At 37.8% G+C, this 14,529-nt stretch overlaps 1 protein-coding gene across 4 annotated transcripts in view; it reads left to right on the forward strand.

Moving 5' to 3' along the window:
• Positions 1-14,529, forward strand: part of ENDOV (endonuclease V) — a 50,470-nt gene that overhangs the window by 24,021 nt on the left and 11,920 nt on the right. Inside the window, exon 8 of one of the 4 annotated variants that reach the window (XM_074260358.1) lies at positions 10,367-10,464. The exons of the other annotated variants lie outside the window; for them this stretch is intronic. Coding sequence (XP_074116459.1) covers positions 10,367-10,429 — 63 coding nt within the window. The 3' untranslated portion in view covers positions 10,430-10,464. The remainder of the gene's footprint in view (positions 1-10,366; positions 10,465-14,529) is intronic. 4 annotated transcript variants of the gene reach the window in all.

Consider the following 14,529-nt stretch of genomic DNA (forward strand, 5'->3'; position numbering starts at 1 on the left):
CCCTAATGAGGAATTTTGACAGACTCCTATTTTATGAGCAAAATGTTGGCCTGGCCCTGGGAGCTGTCTAGGCTAATCAATAAAGGACCATCAGACAGAGATCTCCAATTGAATGAAATCATTTTGAAGGCTTTTTCCCAGTTTGGGGAATTTCCTGAAGGGGATCCAGGCCACCCCCAAAAGATGATTTGACCAAGATCTCCAATTGAATGACACTGCTTAACTTGGGAAGGGCTTAGCTGGGAAAGTATGCTTTCCCAGGGTTTGGGTTCCCTTGGTTTCCAAGGTCTCCCCCCAAAGATTACATCATTTTCCCTGAAAGATGTCAGTTTACATCATTTTCCCCCCTCAAGCAGTCTCCCCAAATTCATTTGGAGTAACGGGACGAAAGTCATCTTCAGTCCGGGTTAAGCCAATTCTTTGTCCTCACCATTATTTCCAATCCTTCTTTAACCCTTCAGTTAATTAATTCAACTCTTCAGTATTCTTCACCCTTGAATGGCTTGTCACTTTGTTCTGTTGCTGCTTGTGACGTGCCAAACCCCACCTTCCCCACTCGTATTCCAATACTATTCAGTAGAGCTGAAGGAACCAAGGCAACTGCATCCACTACAAACTTGTGTTACCTTATCTCAACAGCCCCCTCAGTGAAGCAAGGCAGTCATTTTATTAAACCTTAGTGGATTGTCAAATTCCCTGAAGAAGCTATTCCCAAACTTCTTTCTTCAAGCCTCCCACAACTTTCCCCTGCCTTTCAACTGAGTACCTTCCCTCTTACTTTACCAAGAAAAAAGAGACCATTGACTTTCAGTACCTCTTGATCCCTTATTTACATCTCAAAAGCCTCTGGCATCATCCTCCAGTCTCTGATGAAGAGTAACTTTCTCTTCCAAGATCAATTTCTTCATGACTCCTTCTCCAGTTGATTGCCCTGTTATCATCCTCTGTCTCTTGTCTCTTTGTCTCTCTGTCTCTCTGTCTCTGTCTCTGTCTCTTTCCCTCCCTTGCTTCCTGCTGCCTACAAAACATGCTCAAGAATTAAAAAAAAAAAAAAAAGTCATTTGACCTTTCCATGCCTGAAAGCTATCATCCAGTATCTCTCTTCCCTTTTAGTCAGATTTCTGGAAAAGGCTATTAACAAATTTTGCCTTCACTCTTTCTATTCCTTTAGTCCTTTGCAATTTGGCTTCCAACACAATTGCCACCTATATCACTAGGGCTATGCCTCGTTGTTTGACCCCTCTGTGCACACATGTCTAGGCACATCTTGCTTCCAGGAATATAGAAATTCCCTGTCAATTCACTGACCTCAGCAGACCACAATTTGCTCTCAGTTTCTCATTGCTTAGAGTCTGAGCCCTTGGATTAGTGCTTATTTGCTTATAATAATGATTTTCATGTGATTTATGTGCTGTTCATTTAAAAGCAAAATGCACAGAAATCCCTTTAATCCCTAGGCTTTTCCCTAACTGATTCTCCCTAACTTCTAAGTAATGTATGAAGACCCTGCCTGGAAAAATCTATTAGCTGGATTCTGTCTAAATGCAATCGGTTCAAGCTATAGCACAAGTCATAGAAATACCAATGGATGTGAAGATCCTGATTCTGCTCTCCCCCTCTTCCCTCTCCCCCCTCCCCCTCCCCCAATCTGGGAGTGCTACTCAACATGTCGGCTTTTCTTCCTGCAAGTTGCGACTGTGAGAAGCTCCCTCCAGATGGCAGTACCAGCCCACTGGCAGGCTCTTGGGCCAGGGCTGCTGAGAGCTCTGAAGGAGTTGGGAAGCCAGAGTTGAGGACAATGAGTTTGGGCCTGAGTCTGTGAGCTTAAGCCAGCCATGTGCTTCCGGCCGGCCCCAGTCTGTGAGGGATCTGAGTCACAGGCAAGGAACTTAGGGGTGAGATTCCAGGTATGGAAATACCTCACAAAACACACTTTGTCAAAATATTTCTACCCTCCTCTCAATTCACTCAACTTTTCTTCTTCCCTTGCGTAAGTCATTATCCTCTTTAGCTTCTGTCTTTGCCATTCTACCTTTTCCCTTCACCTCTCTCCAACCCCACCCCCTCTGGTCCTCCCCCCCCCACACACCCATTTTGTGCTCAGTACTGAGTATTTTTTCCATTCCGCCATTGCTTTCAGAAGTCTGAGCAGAATGAGGTCATTGTTGTCTAAATTCTTGCTACTATTAACTGCAACTATCTTAAGTTAGTTACTCCTAACTTCTCAAGGAGGCCTACTCTTCATTTTGTATGAACAACCTAGGGCCACGGGAAAGTGTGACCTAGACTTTGGATTCAGGGATTTTAGTTTCTCGTATGCTAGTGACTTGCTATATGAAATTGAATACATCTTCTTTCTGAAGCTTAGGTTCCCCATGCTTTGAAAGTATGATTCCTGCTTCCTTTGAAATAGAGTGAGATTCTGTTAAAATGTTTAAAGTACCTTGGTGTTTTGGGGTTTTTTTTTGGGGGGGGAGAAACTCAGCTACTCCTTAAGTAAGAGTTCATGTGATTTCTATTCTATTCTAGAAGCTTTGGAATTAGAGGTATAAGATCTAGAGTCCTTGCTGTTGGGAGACTGCCTCTCTTGCAAGGTTAGAATAGGATGATAAACTAATACTCAGGTCCCAGCTTTAAACTCTTTTTATTGTGAACTCTATTCCATTCCATAAAAAGTTAACATAGACCAGTTCCACCTTTTTTGGTGGAAAGAATCAAGATGGACTTTGTTTTGTATTTTAATTCCCTTTACTCTTAACAAGCCTGTTCCAAATGATGAAAGCTTAGAGATTTTGGGATTTTGTTTTGCAATATTTTATTTTTGTTAAAGAACAAGAAGAAAAAGAGGGAAAAACTTTTAATTTTCCCTCCAACTTTCCATTGCCTAATCAGATCTCTGATTACCTTACCTCTTTCGGCTATCCATCTCAGCTTGGCCACCCAGGTTAGGGAGCCAGGTTAAAGAGAGCGATTGCTACCTGCAGTGGGCTTATAAAGGCCAATATGGCCAAGATCCCACCTACAGGGCAGTCCTAATATCCACAGAGATTACTTCCTGGGGGACTCAAATCTCCCGTTGCACTGTGTCCGCACATTTAAAGGGCCCTTACAATCCCCATCAAGTCTCAAAACAAATCTGGACCTCTCCTTTCATATCAGCCCTCATTGCTAGCCTCATTACCTGCACTGTGAGAAGGGAAAAGAATTGGAGACTACATCTGAATTTGCCCTTCTTAAATTGTCTTATAAAAGACAGAGGGATGATGGGAAATGTCCCTCCCTGTTGAATAGCGGCTTGAATCTTATAAAGATGCTATCTGTCTTTTTTCTCTTCACATTTGAAAAATCCCTCTCCTCTCATGTCCATTTTCTAACCCCCTCATCCTCTGAAAATAGAATTAGTTTTGGGGATTTGCCACAACTTCTGTTAGCTATCCTGCTAATTAGTCATTTGTTTTCTAAATTGTTCCAGGCACACTCTAAGCTTAGAATCTGATGGTTGATTGTTGATCTTTGTTCTCAGAGAACCAAAATGACATCACTATGTTAGTCTAGTTACAGTGATCAGACTAATATCATCTTGGAATGCTCTGCCACATGTTGGATCCAAATAGTCTTCTAGGAATATTTGGTAGCTTCTCCAGCTTTGTGCATCTTGTGTTTCTTCTGAGCTAATCCAATTCTGCTTTGCTCATAGAGCACAGTACCTTTTCTCATAAGGGCACTCCATGCTGGGCAGTTCAGTGCCAGTATCTCCCGTGTCATACAATCAATTCTAAAGTTCTTAAAATTGACCTTGGTAGTGTCCTTGTATTTCTTTTTCTGACCACCTTGTGAGCACTTGCCCTGTGCAGTTCTCCATAAAACATTCTTTTTGGCAAGTGTACATATTCAAACAATGTGGCCAGCCCAACAGAGTTGAACTTTCTACAATAAAGTTGAAATGCTTGGCAGTTAGTTCGAGAAAGGGCCTCACTCAGGGTCTGGTGTCTTATCCTGCCAGGTGGTCTTCAGAATCTTCCTAAGACAATTCAAATGGAAACGTTTCATTTTCTTGGCATGGCATTAATATACTGTCCAGATTTTACAGGAATGCGGTCTGATAGACTTACATACTATAGAGGGGCTTTGTAGCCAAGACTAGGCAGTTGGGGAAGGAAGAAAGCTCACATCTTTAAAGAAGTGACCTAAATCCTTTAGTCCCATATTAGACCTATCTTTACCCCCACTTTCATCACAGGTTCCCCAGATCTAGATGTAGAATGATTTAGAATCCTTTTTTTGTTTTTTTCACAAGTGCTCTGGACCAGAGTTAACACCTCTTGGAAGGAGTAAAGGTTCTCTACCAAACTGACCTATGAAGCTTAGAGAGGCTATTCAAAACCATGCTTAGTAATTTTTGCACCTGAAACAATTAAATTGAATTAAGTGAGACATAGCAACAGCAGAGAAAACAGGAAATGACATATTCCAACAATTCTTTTCTTCCCTGGATTGCAAGAGTAGTAATATGGGGTCGTAGAGCTGAGTGCTTGAGGATCCTAGTCAAAGGAGGACTAGAAAGTAAATTGCCCAGACACAGTCACCATGAGAAGGAAGCAGGCCTTTCCAACACCACCTGGGTTGGTTGACTATATGTGCTGTTCACTTGTAGTCAGCACAACTTTAAAACTAATCAGATAGTTTACATTAGAATGTGTATTTACTGCCCAGGAAGCTATTGTACTTAGAATCAGGAGAACTGGGACTGAGTCCCTGCTCTTTTAGAGGCTAGCTGTATGATCTTGGACATGTTTTGAGTTATAGGCTTTTTTTCTCTGTAAAATGAATTTGAACTAGATGATCCATAAGATTCTTCAAAAGCTAACATTCCCTTAGGTTATTTCAGCTAATTTAAAATAAATAAAAGCACAGCCTCTTGGAATAGAATATTTTTATTTTTGTATTTCACAGAATTGAGGAATTTTAGAGTTGGAGGGAATTTTAGTGGTCATCTAATCCATGCCATTCTCAACAGGTGGTCATTCAGATTCTGAATGAATACTTAAAGTGAGTAAGGAATCCACCGCTTTTAAGGCAACCCATTCCACTTTTAGACAATCCTAATAGCTAGAAAATTTTTCTTGATATCATGCCTCACCCATTGCTCCTTATTTTACCATAAGACTCAGGTATCATATACCCTGCGATTTTATCTTCTCCAACCTATATATGCACAATTCCTTCAACTATCCTTAATTGACATGAACACTAGGTTCTTCATCTTTGACTTCCTTAGCACATTCTTCCGTTTATCATTGTGCATGTTAAACTGTGTCACTAAGAATTAAACACAGTGCTCCAGTTATATTCTATCAAGGCCAGAATACAGAGAAACTGTCACCCTACTCTTCCTGGAAAATGTACCTATCTTAATGAAGCAGAAGATCATGTTAGCTTTTTTGGCTGCCACATCATACTTCTAACAATGTGGAGTTTGCAGCCCACCCAAAATTCCAGAGCTTTTTTAGACAAACTGCTATCTAATCATGCCTCCCCCATCTGGTACTTGTGAATTTGATTTGTTGAACCAAAATGTAAGACATTTATTTCTTTTGACATTCAGATTATTAGATTCAGTCCAATGCTCTAGCTGTCAAGGTCCTTTTGGATTTTGATTCTGTTGTCCAGTGTTTTAGGTCTGCCTCTCATTTGTGCAACATCTGCACATTTAATAATTTATCCAAATCATTAAAAATGCTAAATGGCACAGAACCAAGCAAGCATATTTGGTGTATTCCACTGGAGACCTGCCAACTTGATGCTGAACACCATGTCCAGCCATTTAACTACTTCCAAATCCATCTAGTTGTATTGTCATCTTGTCAGTCAGTAAACATTTATTGTTTACTGTCAACCCATCAACAAATATTTATTGGATATTTACTATGTGCTAGGCCTTGGGCATTCAAATACAAAGTACAAAGAATAAAACACTCTCTGCTTGCAGTGAACATATATTCTATTTTTAAAAATTTCAAAAGTATCTTATTTTTTCAAATACATATATAGTTTTTACCATTGATTTATGTAAGACTTGTGTTCCAAATTGTTCTTCTTCCCTCCCTTACTTTATCCCTCCCCAAGACAGCAAGTAATCTGCTATAGGTTAAATATGTACAATTCTTTTAAGCATATTTCCATATTTGTCATGTTGTGCAAGAAAAATCAGACTGAAAGAGAAAAAAACATGAGAAAGAGAAACAAACAAACAATAGTGAAAGAATTATGCTTCATTCCATATTCAGTATTCATAGTTTTCTCTCTGGATGCAGATGGCATTTTCCATCCCAAGTCTATTGGAATTGCCTTGAACCACTGCATTGTTGGAAAGAGCTGAGTTCATCACAGTTAATCATCACATATTCTTGTTTCCTTGTACAGTGTCCTTTTAGTTCTGTTCATTTCACTCAGTATCAATTTATGCAAGTATTTCCAGGCTTTTTTAAAATCAGCCTGCTCATTATTTCTTATAGAACAGTACTATTCCATTATATTCATATACTATTCAGTCATTCCCAACTGAGGGACATCCACTAATTTTCCAGTAATTAACTTATTCTAGTGGGGGAAGACAAGTATAAATATAAACACATATATACATCTACATTTATATAGCATAAATAGAAGTAAACAAAACAAATATATACAAAAAAGTTAAAAGGTAGGTAATGAGGGAAGGCATTAGTAATTGGGGATCAGAATAGTCTTCTTGTAGAAGATGGTGCTGCATCTTAAGGGAAGAGGACTATGAGCAGGAAATGAGGATTGCCTGGTTTGGAGAGTGGGGGAGGGTGTGAGTCTGAAAAGATATTAGGGGTAGTTCGTATAACCCTCTGAAAGCCAAACAGAGGACTTTATATTTTTATTCTAGAGGCAGTGGGAAGCCATTGGAATTGGTTGGGTAGGGGAGTCACATGCTTAGATCTTCACTTAAGGACAGTTACATTGGCAGCAGTGTATAGGATGAACTAGACTTGGGAGAAACTTGGAAAGAAGGGAAAGAAAAAGACCAGATAGGAGCTATTGCAATAATCTAAATGAGAGGTAATGAGCACCTGAGTGAATCAGGTGAGGTGATGGTGGCAGCTACTAAGTCAGATGTGAGATGTGTTGTGAAAGCAGAAATGGCATTTAGGTATTTAGGTACCTAGTTAGATATATGGGATGTAAGGGAGAGTGAAAAGATTACAAACTTAAGATGCTAGAAGAATTGTGGTGCTTGTTGATTTTTTTCCTATTTATTCTGTACAAAACTTATTTGTATATAATTTTTTGTATGTTGTCTCCCCCATTAGATTGTGAACTGCTTCAGTATAGAGTCTGTCTTTTGTTTTTCTTTGTATCCCTAGCACTTAACACAATGTCTTGTATAAAGAGAAATTTAGTAAAGGTTTGTTGACTGACTGACTGATAGAGATAGGAAAATTTTTCAGAGTTTAGAAGGAAAGAGTTCAATTTTAAACTTATTGGGTTTAAGATGTCTTTGGAACATCTACTTTGAAATGTCCAAATGGTTATTTGCTATCAGAGCTTGGTCGAAAAATTAGAACTGAATTGTTCATCCTTCATTTCAAAGAACTCTGGCGATCTTTGAAATTATCTCTGCTGGTAATTTGTTGCACCCCCAATATTCATGGATTCTTCCAGTTGAAAGCAAATTCAGAGCCTGGATTTGCTAATTAGTCTGAGGGTTGTAGGAGAAGATCGGAAAGAAACTTGTGTCCTCACCACCATCTTGGCTCCACCCTTTTCCTTCTCATTAAAATAGTTTCCCTTTGTATCTTTAAAACATAATTCATGAATGTTTCCCATCTCTTCTGGCCTAACTTTCTAAATAGCATCTGATATCCTCAAATCTGAATACATGTGAGACTATACCTAAATTTTTTTAATTCTCTAATATAAACTATGAAAGAGTGGTCACTCTATTATTCTTTCTCCTCAAATGTCTTATCATTTTCACCTTAGCAATTATGTCTTTTCTATTAGTGAAAATAAGGTGAACATGTGCCAAGAAGTCTCCTATCACTACTTTTTATATCTGTATAAGGATTATGATTCATTTTCTGAACTCTTTATTTCAGGGCAGCTAGGTGGTGCAGTGGATAGAGCACCAGCCCTGAAGTGAAGAGGCCGGGAGTTCAAATCTTAACACTTCCTAGCTGTGTGACCCTGGGCAAGTCACTTAACCCCAATTGTCTCAGGAAAAAAAAAATAGAATCAATGTGGCTGAACTCTTTATTTCCTTGTTTTATCCAGGCAGTCTATATGTGGCAAGAACAAAATCACTTATATTTGGTTTCTTTACTCATATGCTTCCACTATATTTACTAACGGTATATTAGGAACATAATTCCTGTTTTCAAAAAAAGTAATTAATTTATTTTTGGAATATCCCTCTTAATTCTTTATGTAATGGTTGGCATATTGTTGAACTTTATCACAATCTTCTTTGTAAAAGAACTCTAATCACTACTTAAGATGGTTTCTTCAAACTGTGGTTAACACTGTTGAGTCAGCAATTTATGCAAAGTTTAATAGTAATTTTTTTTTTTTTTTTTTTTTTTTTTTTGCTGGGGCAGTTGGGGTTAAGTGATTTTCCCACACAGCTAGGAAGTGTTAAGTGTCTGAGGCTACATTTGAACTCAGGTCCTCCTGACTTCAGGGCTGGTGCTCTATCCACTACACTAACTAGTTGCTCCAATAGGAAAATTTTACTGAATATCCTGTTTAATGTAAACAAGGCAGGAGAAAAAGTTTAAAATAACACTATTTTACAGGGCTCAAAATGATTATCAATTGTGTGTTAAAGTGCTGGATTATTACTGTGATATAGTTATCTGGATTTATTGAATAACCCAAAATACAAACACCATGTAATTTATTAGTTAGCATTTAATGATTTCTTCTATCAGTGCCGATGAGCTTCACAATTAAATGGTAACATTATATTTATACAATACTTTATGAAGATAATTTACCAATTTATAAAGAAATTCCATAATTTGTACTCTATAAAATTACCTATAAAATTAGGTGTAACAATTTTTATATTAGCAACAGTATAAGCTAAGGATTTTGGTCCATATGTACATAAAGTAATTTACAACCAGAACGAAAAACTGTATTAACTCACAACTCCCATATTGTGCAAATATATTATGAGAACTGTATGTAGTCCCAATGTGAGTATAAAATCATAACTTCTTAATGTGCAGTGCAACCTCTAACTCTAGCTCCTTTACTTTCATCTGTTTCTTTTGAATAAAATATACTTCTGCAGCTACACTCTAGTCATGTGTTTCACTCTACTAAGGCTCAGTAATTTCTAAGAAATACAATTTGTCTCCTTACATTTGGGCTTTTGTTTCCTCTTGTTTGTTGCCTAGTCTTTGAGAATTTGTATATAAATATTTGAGGTCATAGCTTTTAACTATTGTTCCTTTCTTGTATTTTGTTTCCTGTGAACTTCTGGTTGTCTCATTTCTATTCTTCATCCTTTGTTGTATTTACTCTTTATGGTTTTCTGGAGTAATTTTCTCTTTCATTTTATTTTAATCCCTTTTATTTTAAAACTCTTGTATATAAAACACAGGCAACTATATCCCTACCAGTCCTTGTGATGTACACTCCATTCCTGGCCAGGAATTTGTCACACCTATCATATAATTCATGACCCAGAAATCTAATTCCCTTCTCAGACACCTTCATCTTGGTTAATTGTTAACTTCCCAAATAAAATTTTCTTCTACTTCACTTGTTTTCAGTGGGCAACAATGATCAAAACACAACCTGCTCCCCAAGACTTCATAATCTTTGGTAATTCTTTGTTAATTCCTTATGGCAATATCATCTGTGCCCACATGAATCACCATAAGTAGAGCATAATCACTTATTTTCACAGGACTTTGGAAGGTTCTATTATGTCTTGGATATATGCCTAAAGAAGACAGCAGACTTCTCAGTTGTTGTCAATCAGGTTGACAAATAGCTGCCTGATAAAGGGAACTAACAATCACTGCACTTCTTTTAACCCTCACTAGATGATTTGTCACCTGGTGTTTCTGTGGCTCTATTTTTGTTGTTTTTTGAAGGACAGATGGTGACTTTTCCTTTAAAACTTACAGCTCCCTCCTCTTCAGGAAGATCCTCAAATTTGTTTTTTTTAGCTCAAAGTGTACAGTTGTATTTTTCCTTCTCTTCTTCCTCTGTGTGACACTCTGCTATTACCTACCCTTTTGATAGAATAATTTCCCTTTTGCCAATTAATTTAAAAATTCCCTTTTTCTCCCCATTAAAACTCTGCTTCAATTTTTTTTTTCAGGAGCATTTCACTCTTCTGGATAACTTGGAATGTGGAAAGGCATTCTTCAAGTCCTTTCCCTAGTTTTCTAGAAAAGAGACCAACCCACCCTTGCTTGTGTAGGTATAAGCATCTTCAAGCAAGTCATAGAAAAATTGACTGCTATTGTTACAGATTGAGATTCTCAGTCTTGTTTTTTGAACTACTTGTGGATGATTATACTTTATCCCTTAAGGACTTAAGACTTTTCAAACCTTTTATCATAAAAGCTATATTCAACTTTCTTTCATTGGTCCCAACAAGAACTTTCAATTACATCCTATTTCCTTTTCCCTCCTCTCACTTACCTTTTATTTGTTTCACCCATTTGGTATAGCTATATTACCTTACTTGCTGTGTTTTGATAATCATCTCATTTTCCTTCTATTTGAATGCTTTTCATCAGGTCCTTTCTTCTTAATCGTCTTACCTTAGATTGAAGATTTCCCATAAGCTCAACTTCAGTTTTGTCAATTTATTTCTTCAAGTTTTCCCAGACTTCTCCTTTCCCAAATTCAATCTTTGATCTTCACAAATCTAGACTTCAAAGATCTTTCTCAAAAATCTACTTTGTAGGGGAAGCTAGTTGGTGTAGTAGAGTACCATTCCTGAAGTCAAGAGGACTTAAATTCAAATCTGGTCTTAGATACTTAATACTTCTTAGCTGTGTGACCCTGGACAAGTCACTTAACCCCATTGCCTCAGCAAAAAAAAAAAAAAAAAAAAAAAAAAAAAGTCTATTTAGCTTCTAACCACTGTTATAATCCAGCCCTTTATAATCCACATTCACTTTTTTCCTACCTCCCTTTGTCTTATCTCCTCTCTTTCTTATCTCCCCATTGAGTAAAGTAGATTTCTATACTCAATTGAGTATGTATGTGTGTGTGTATTTTTCCCTCTTTGAATTCTAAAAAGTGAGATTTAAGCATATTTCACCCCCAACCTCCATTTCCCCCTTCATTTATAAAAGCTCTTCCTATTACACTTTTATGTGAGCCTCTTTCTTACCTTTAAAATTTTTTAGATCATCCCAACATAATCCATTATACTCAGTCCTTGTACAGATTTCTTCTACCCTTATAGTGATAAAATTCTTAGAAATTACTTGTATCATTTTCCATATAGAAATGTAAACAGTTTATCTCCATTGAGTCCCTTATAATTACTTTTTCATGTTTATCTTTTTATTCTCCTCTTGAGTCTTGTGTTCAAATATCAGATTTTCTTATTCAGCTATAATCGTTTCATTAGGAATGCTTTCAAGTTCTCTGTTTCATCAGATGTCTATTTTTTCCCCTGAAGAATTCTAGTCAATTTTGTTGGGTAGATTATTCTTGGTTGTAAGTTGTTAACTCCTTTGCCTTCTGGAATATTATATTCCAAGATCCCCCATTCCTTTAACATGGAAGCTGTTAAATCTTTGTGATTCTGACTATTATTTCATGGTATTTGAATTGTTTCTTTTTGGCTGCTTGCAATATTTTTTTCTTTGACCTAGGATATCTGGAATTTGGCTAGAATATCCCTTGGAATTTTTATTTTGGGATCTCTTTGGGAAGTGATAGGTGGATTCTTTTAATTGCTAGTTTATCCATTGGATCTAAGATATTGATTGGAGCAGTTATCCTTTATAATTTATTAAAATATGATGTCTAAGCTGGCTTTTTGATCATGGCTTTCAGTTAGTTCAATAATTCTTCAACTAATTTCCAGATCAGTTGTTTTTCTAGTGAGATATTTCACATTTTCTTCTATTTTTTCATTCTTTTTTACTTGGGTTGATTGTTTATTGATTTCTCATACAGTTATTAACTTCCACTTCCCAATTCTAATTTCTAAAGATTTATTTTCTTCATTGAATTCTTGTGCCTTTTTTCCATTTGGCCTATTATGCTTTTTAAGGAGTTCTTTTTCTCAATGCCTCTTTTATCATTAGGCCAATTCTATTTTTTAAAGTGTTTTTTTCTTCAGGGTGTATGTGTGCTTTTTTTTTTTTGTTGAACTGTAAATTTTCTTTTCATAATTTTATTGCATCATTCTCATTTCTTTTCACAATTTTCCTCTGCTACTCTTATCATTTTATCTTTCGGGAATTCTTATTGGTTTTGTGTCCAGTTAGAATTTTTCTTTGAGGCTTTGGTTGTAGTTGTTTTCACATAATTGCCTTCTTCTGAGTTTGTGTCTTGTTCTTTACTGCCACTGTAGTAGCTTTTTATGATAAAGTTTTTTTTTGTTGTTGTTTGATTGCCTTTTTCTTGACTTTGAACTTTATATTAAAGTTGGGCTCTGCTTACCTAGTGGTGGTGTCCTAAGCTTTAAGCTTTTCCATAATGCTGCTTTCAGAGCTAGTTTTGGACATCTGCAAGTTTTTGGTGCTCCCAAGGTAGTGTAATATGGGGAGAGGGGTAATCATCGCTTTCCTGGTCTGCTTCAGCCTTTACCCAGGAAGGGCCTTTGATCCCTGCAGCCAAAACAAAACAAAACAAAACTAGTACTCCTCTGGATTAATGGCCTGGAATTTTGATCAGGTTTCTTCTCCTGGAATCACAAGCCCTAGTGCTTCTCTCTACCCTGTGACTGTGATCAGAGCCTCTGCTCCCATGAGACAAGTGCTCCTCTGTACTCTGGAACTAAGACTCACTGTGTCAGCTGCCAGCTTTCTGACCATTGTCCAACCCTTGCCTTATTGTCTCTGGGCTCAGAGCTCCTAAAGCAGCTGTGGCCACCAGAACGGTCATCTACAATGTCTGCTGCTAGTGTTGGGACTTTGTTCACTGTTCTCTGGATGGGCCCCCAGCCTGGTATCACATTCTTGTGCTGACCTTCCAAGTTGTCTTAGGCTGGGAAAATATTTCACTTTGACCTTTTATTGGCTCTGCTGCCCCAAAATTTGAATTGAAGAGTTGTTTTAAAGTTGTTTAGAGTTGGGAGATTTCAGCTGAATTGCTGCCTGAACTCTCATCTTCTTTATCATTTCAGATGGTCTTTAAAAGATGGGTAGGTCTGCGATGGTCTGGCCTAGCTCCTCTGAAGGGCTCAGGATAAGGATAAGTCCTTGCCCCACGTTGTGGGCGCCAAATTGTAATGTTCTGTTGTCTCCAGAAGCTGCCGATCGCTCTCTGGGAGATCTGCTGTCTCACCTCAATCTCCCGGCCAGACTCTTCTTCCTGTAGAGAGCCCTTGTTTCTAGACAGTTGCCGCCAACTCTGACCTCATGTAGAGACTCTTCTTTCCTGCAGAGAGCTGCCTCAAGTCTCTCTCTCTACCAGAGAGCCGCTCTAACTCTGACCTAGAACAGAGACTCTTCTCTATCTCTGGAGTGCCGCCCTCTTTTATCCTCCCAGAGAATGGGCGTGGGATAACACAAGGGCTTGTGGGAAAAATTACTTCAACCAATGAACTTGCTCCTCCTAAGCATTCAAGCTCCTCCCCAGGAGTTCACAAGTAAAACTCCCAGTAAAGGCCAGAACTAGAGAATTGTTAAGTACCGACTTAGCACTTAGTAAGAACCTAACATAGGACTTTAAACAAAGATGGTAGAAGGTGGGCATTTTAAGTATAGAGAAAACATGAACAAAAGACAGGGAGGCATGAGAGCAGAAGGCACGTTCAAGAGGCAGTCCAGTCTGGCTTTGGAATATCAAAAATGTACAAGTATGGACTGTGTATGCTAAAGATTTAAGATGGCTGTAGATTGTGAAGAGTCTCTTAGCAAAGGATGTCACTTCATGCTTTACTGAAAATACTGAGGAAATCCATTGTTAAGTTCCTTCTCCTCTTTTTCTAGTTCTACCCTTCAGATCATCTACTCCTTTAAATTGATATCCTTGAATTCAGGTTCTCTCTTCTATAACCTATGCTCCACATAGCTACCAATTTGATATTCCTTTTTTTTTTTTTTTTTTTTTTTTTTTTTTTTTTTTTTTTTAAAGAAGGATTTAGGGGCAGCTAGATGGCCCAGTGGATGGAGCACCAGCCCTGAATTCAGGAGGACCCGAGTTCAATCTGGTCTCAGACACTTAACACTTCCTAGCTGTGTGACCCTGGGCAAGTCACTTAACAAATCAATTGCCTCAGCAAAAAAAAAAAAAAAAAAAAAAAAAAACCCAAAAAACAAAACCCCCCCCCCCACACACACACACACA

Source organism: Sminthopsis crassicaudata, chromosome 4 (assembly GCF_048593235.1).
Source record: "Sminthopsis crassicaudata isolate SCR6 chromosome 4, ASM4859323v1, whole genome shotgun sequence".
NCBI lineage: Eukaryota > Metazoa > Chordata > Mammalia > Dasyuromorphia > Dasyuridae > Sminthopsis > Sminthopsis crassicaudata.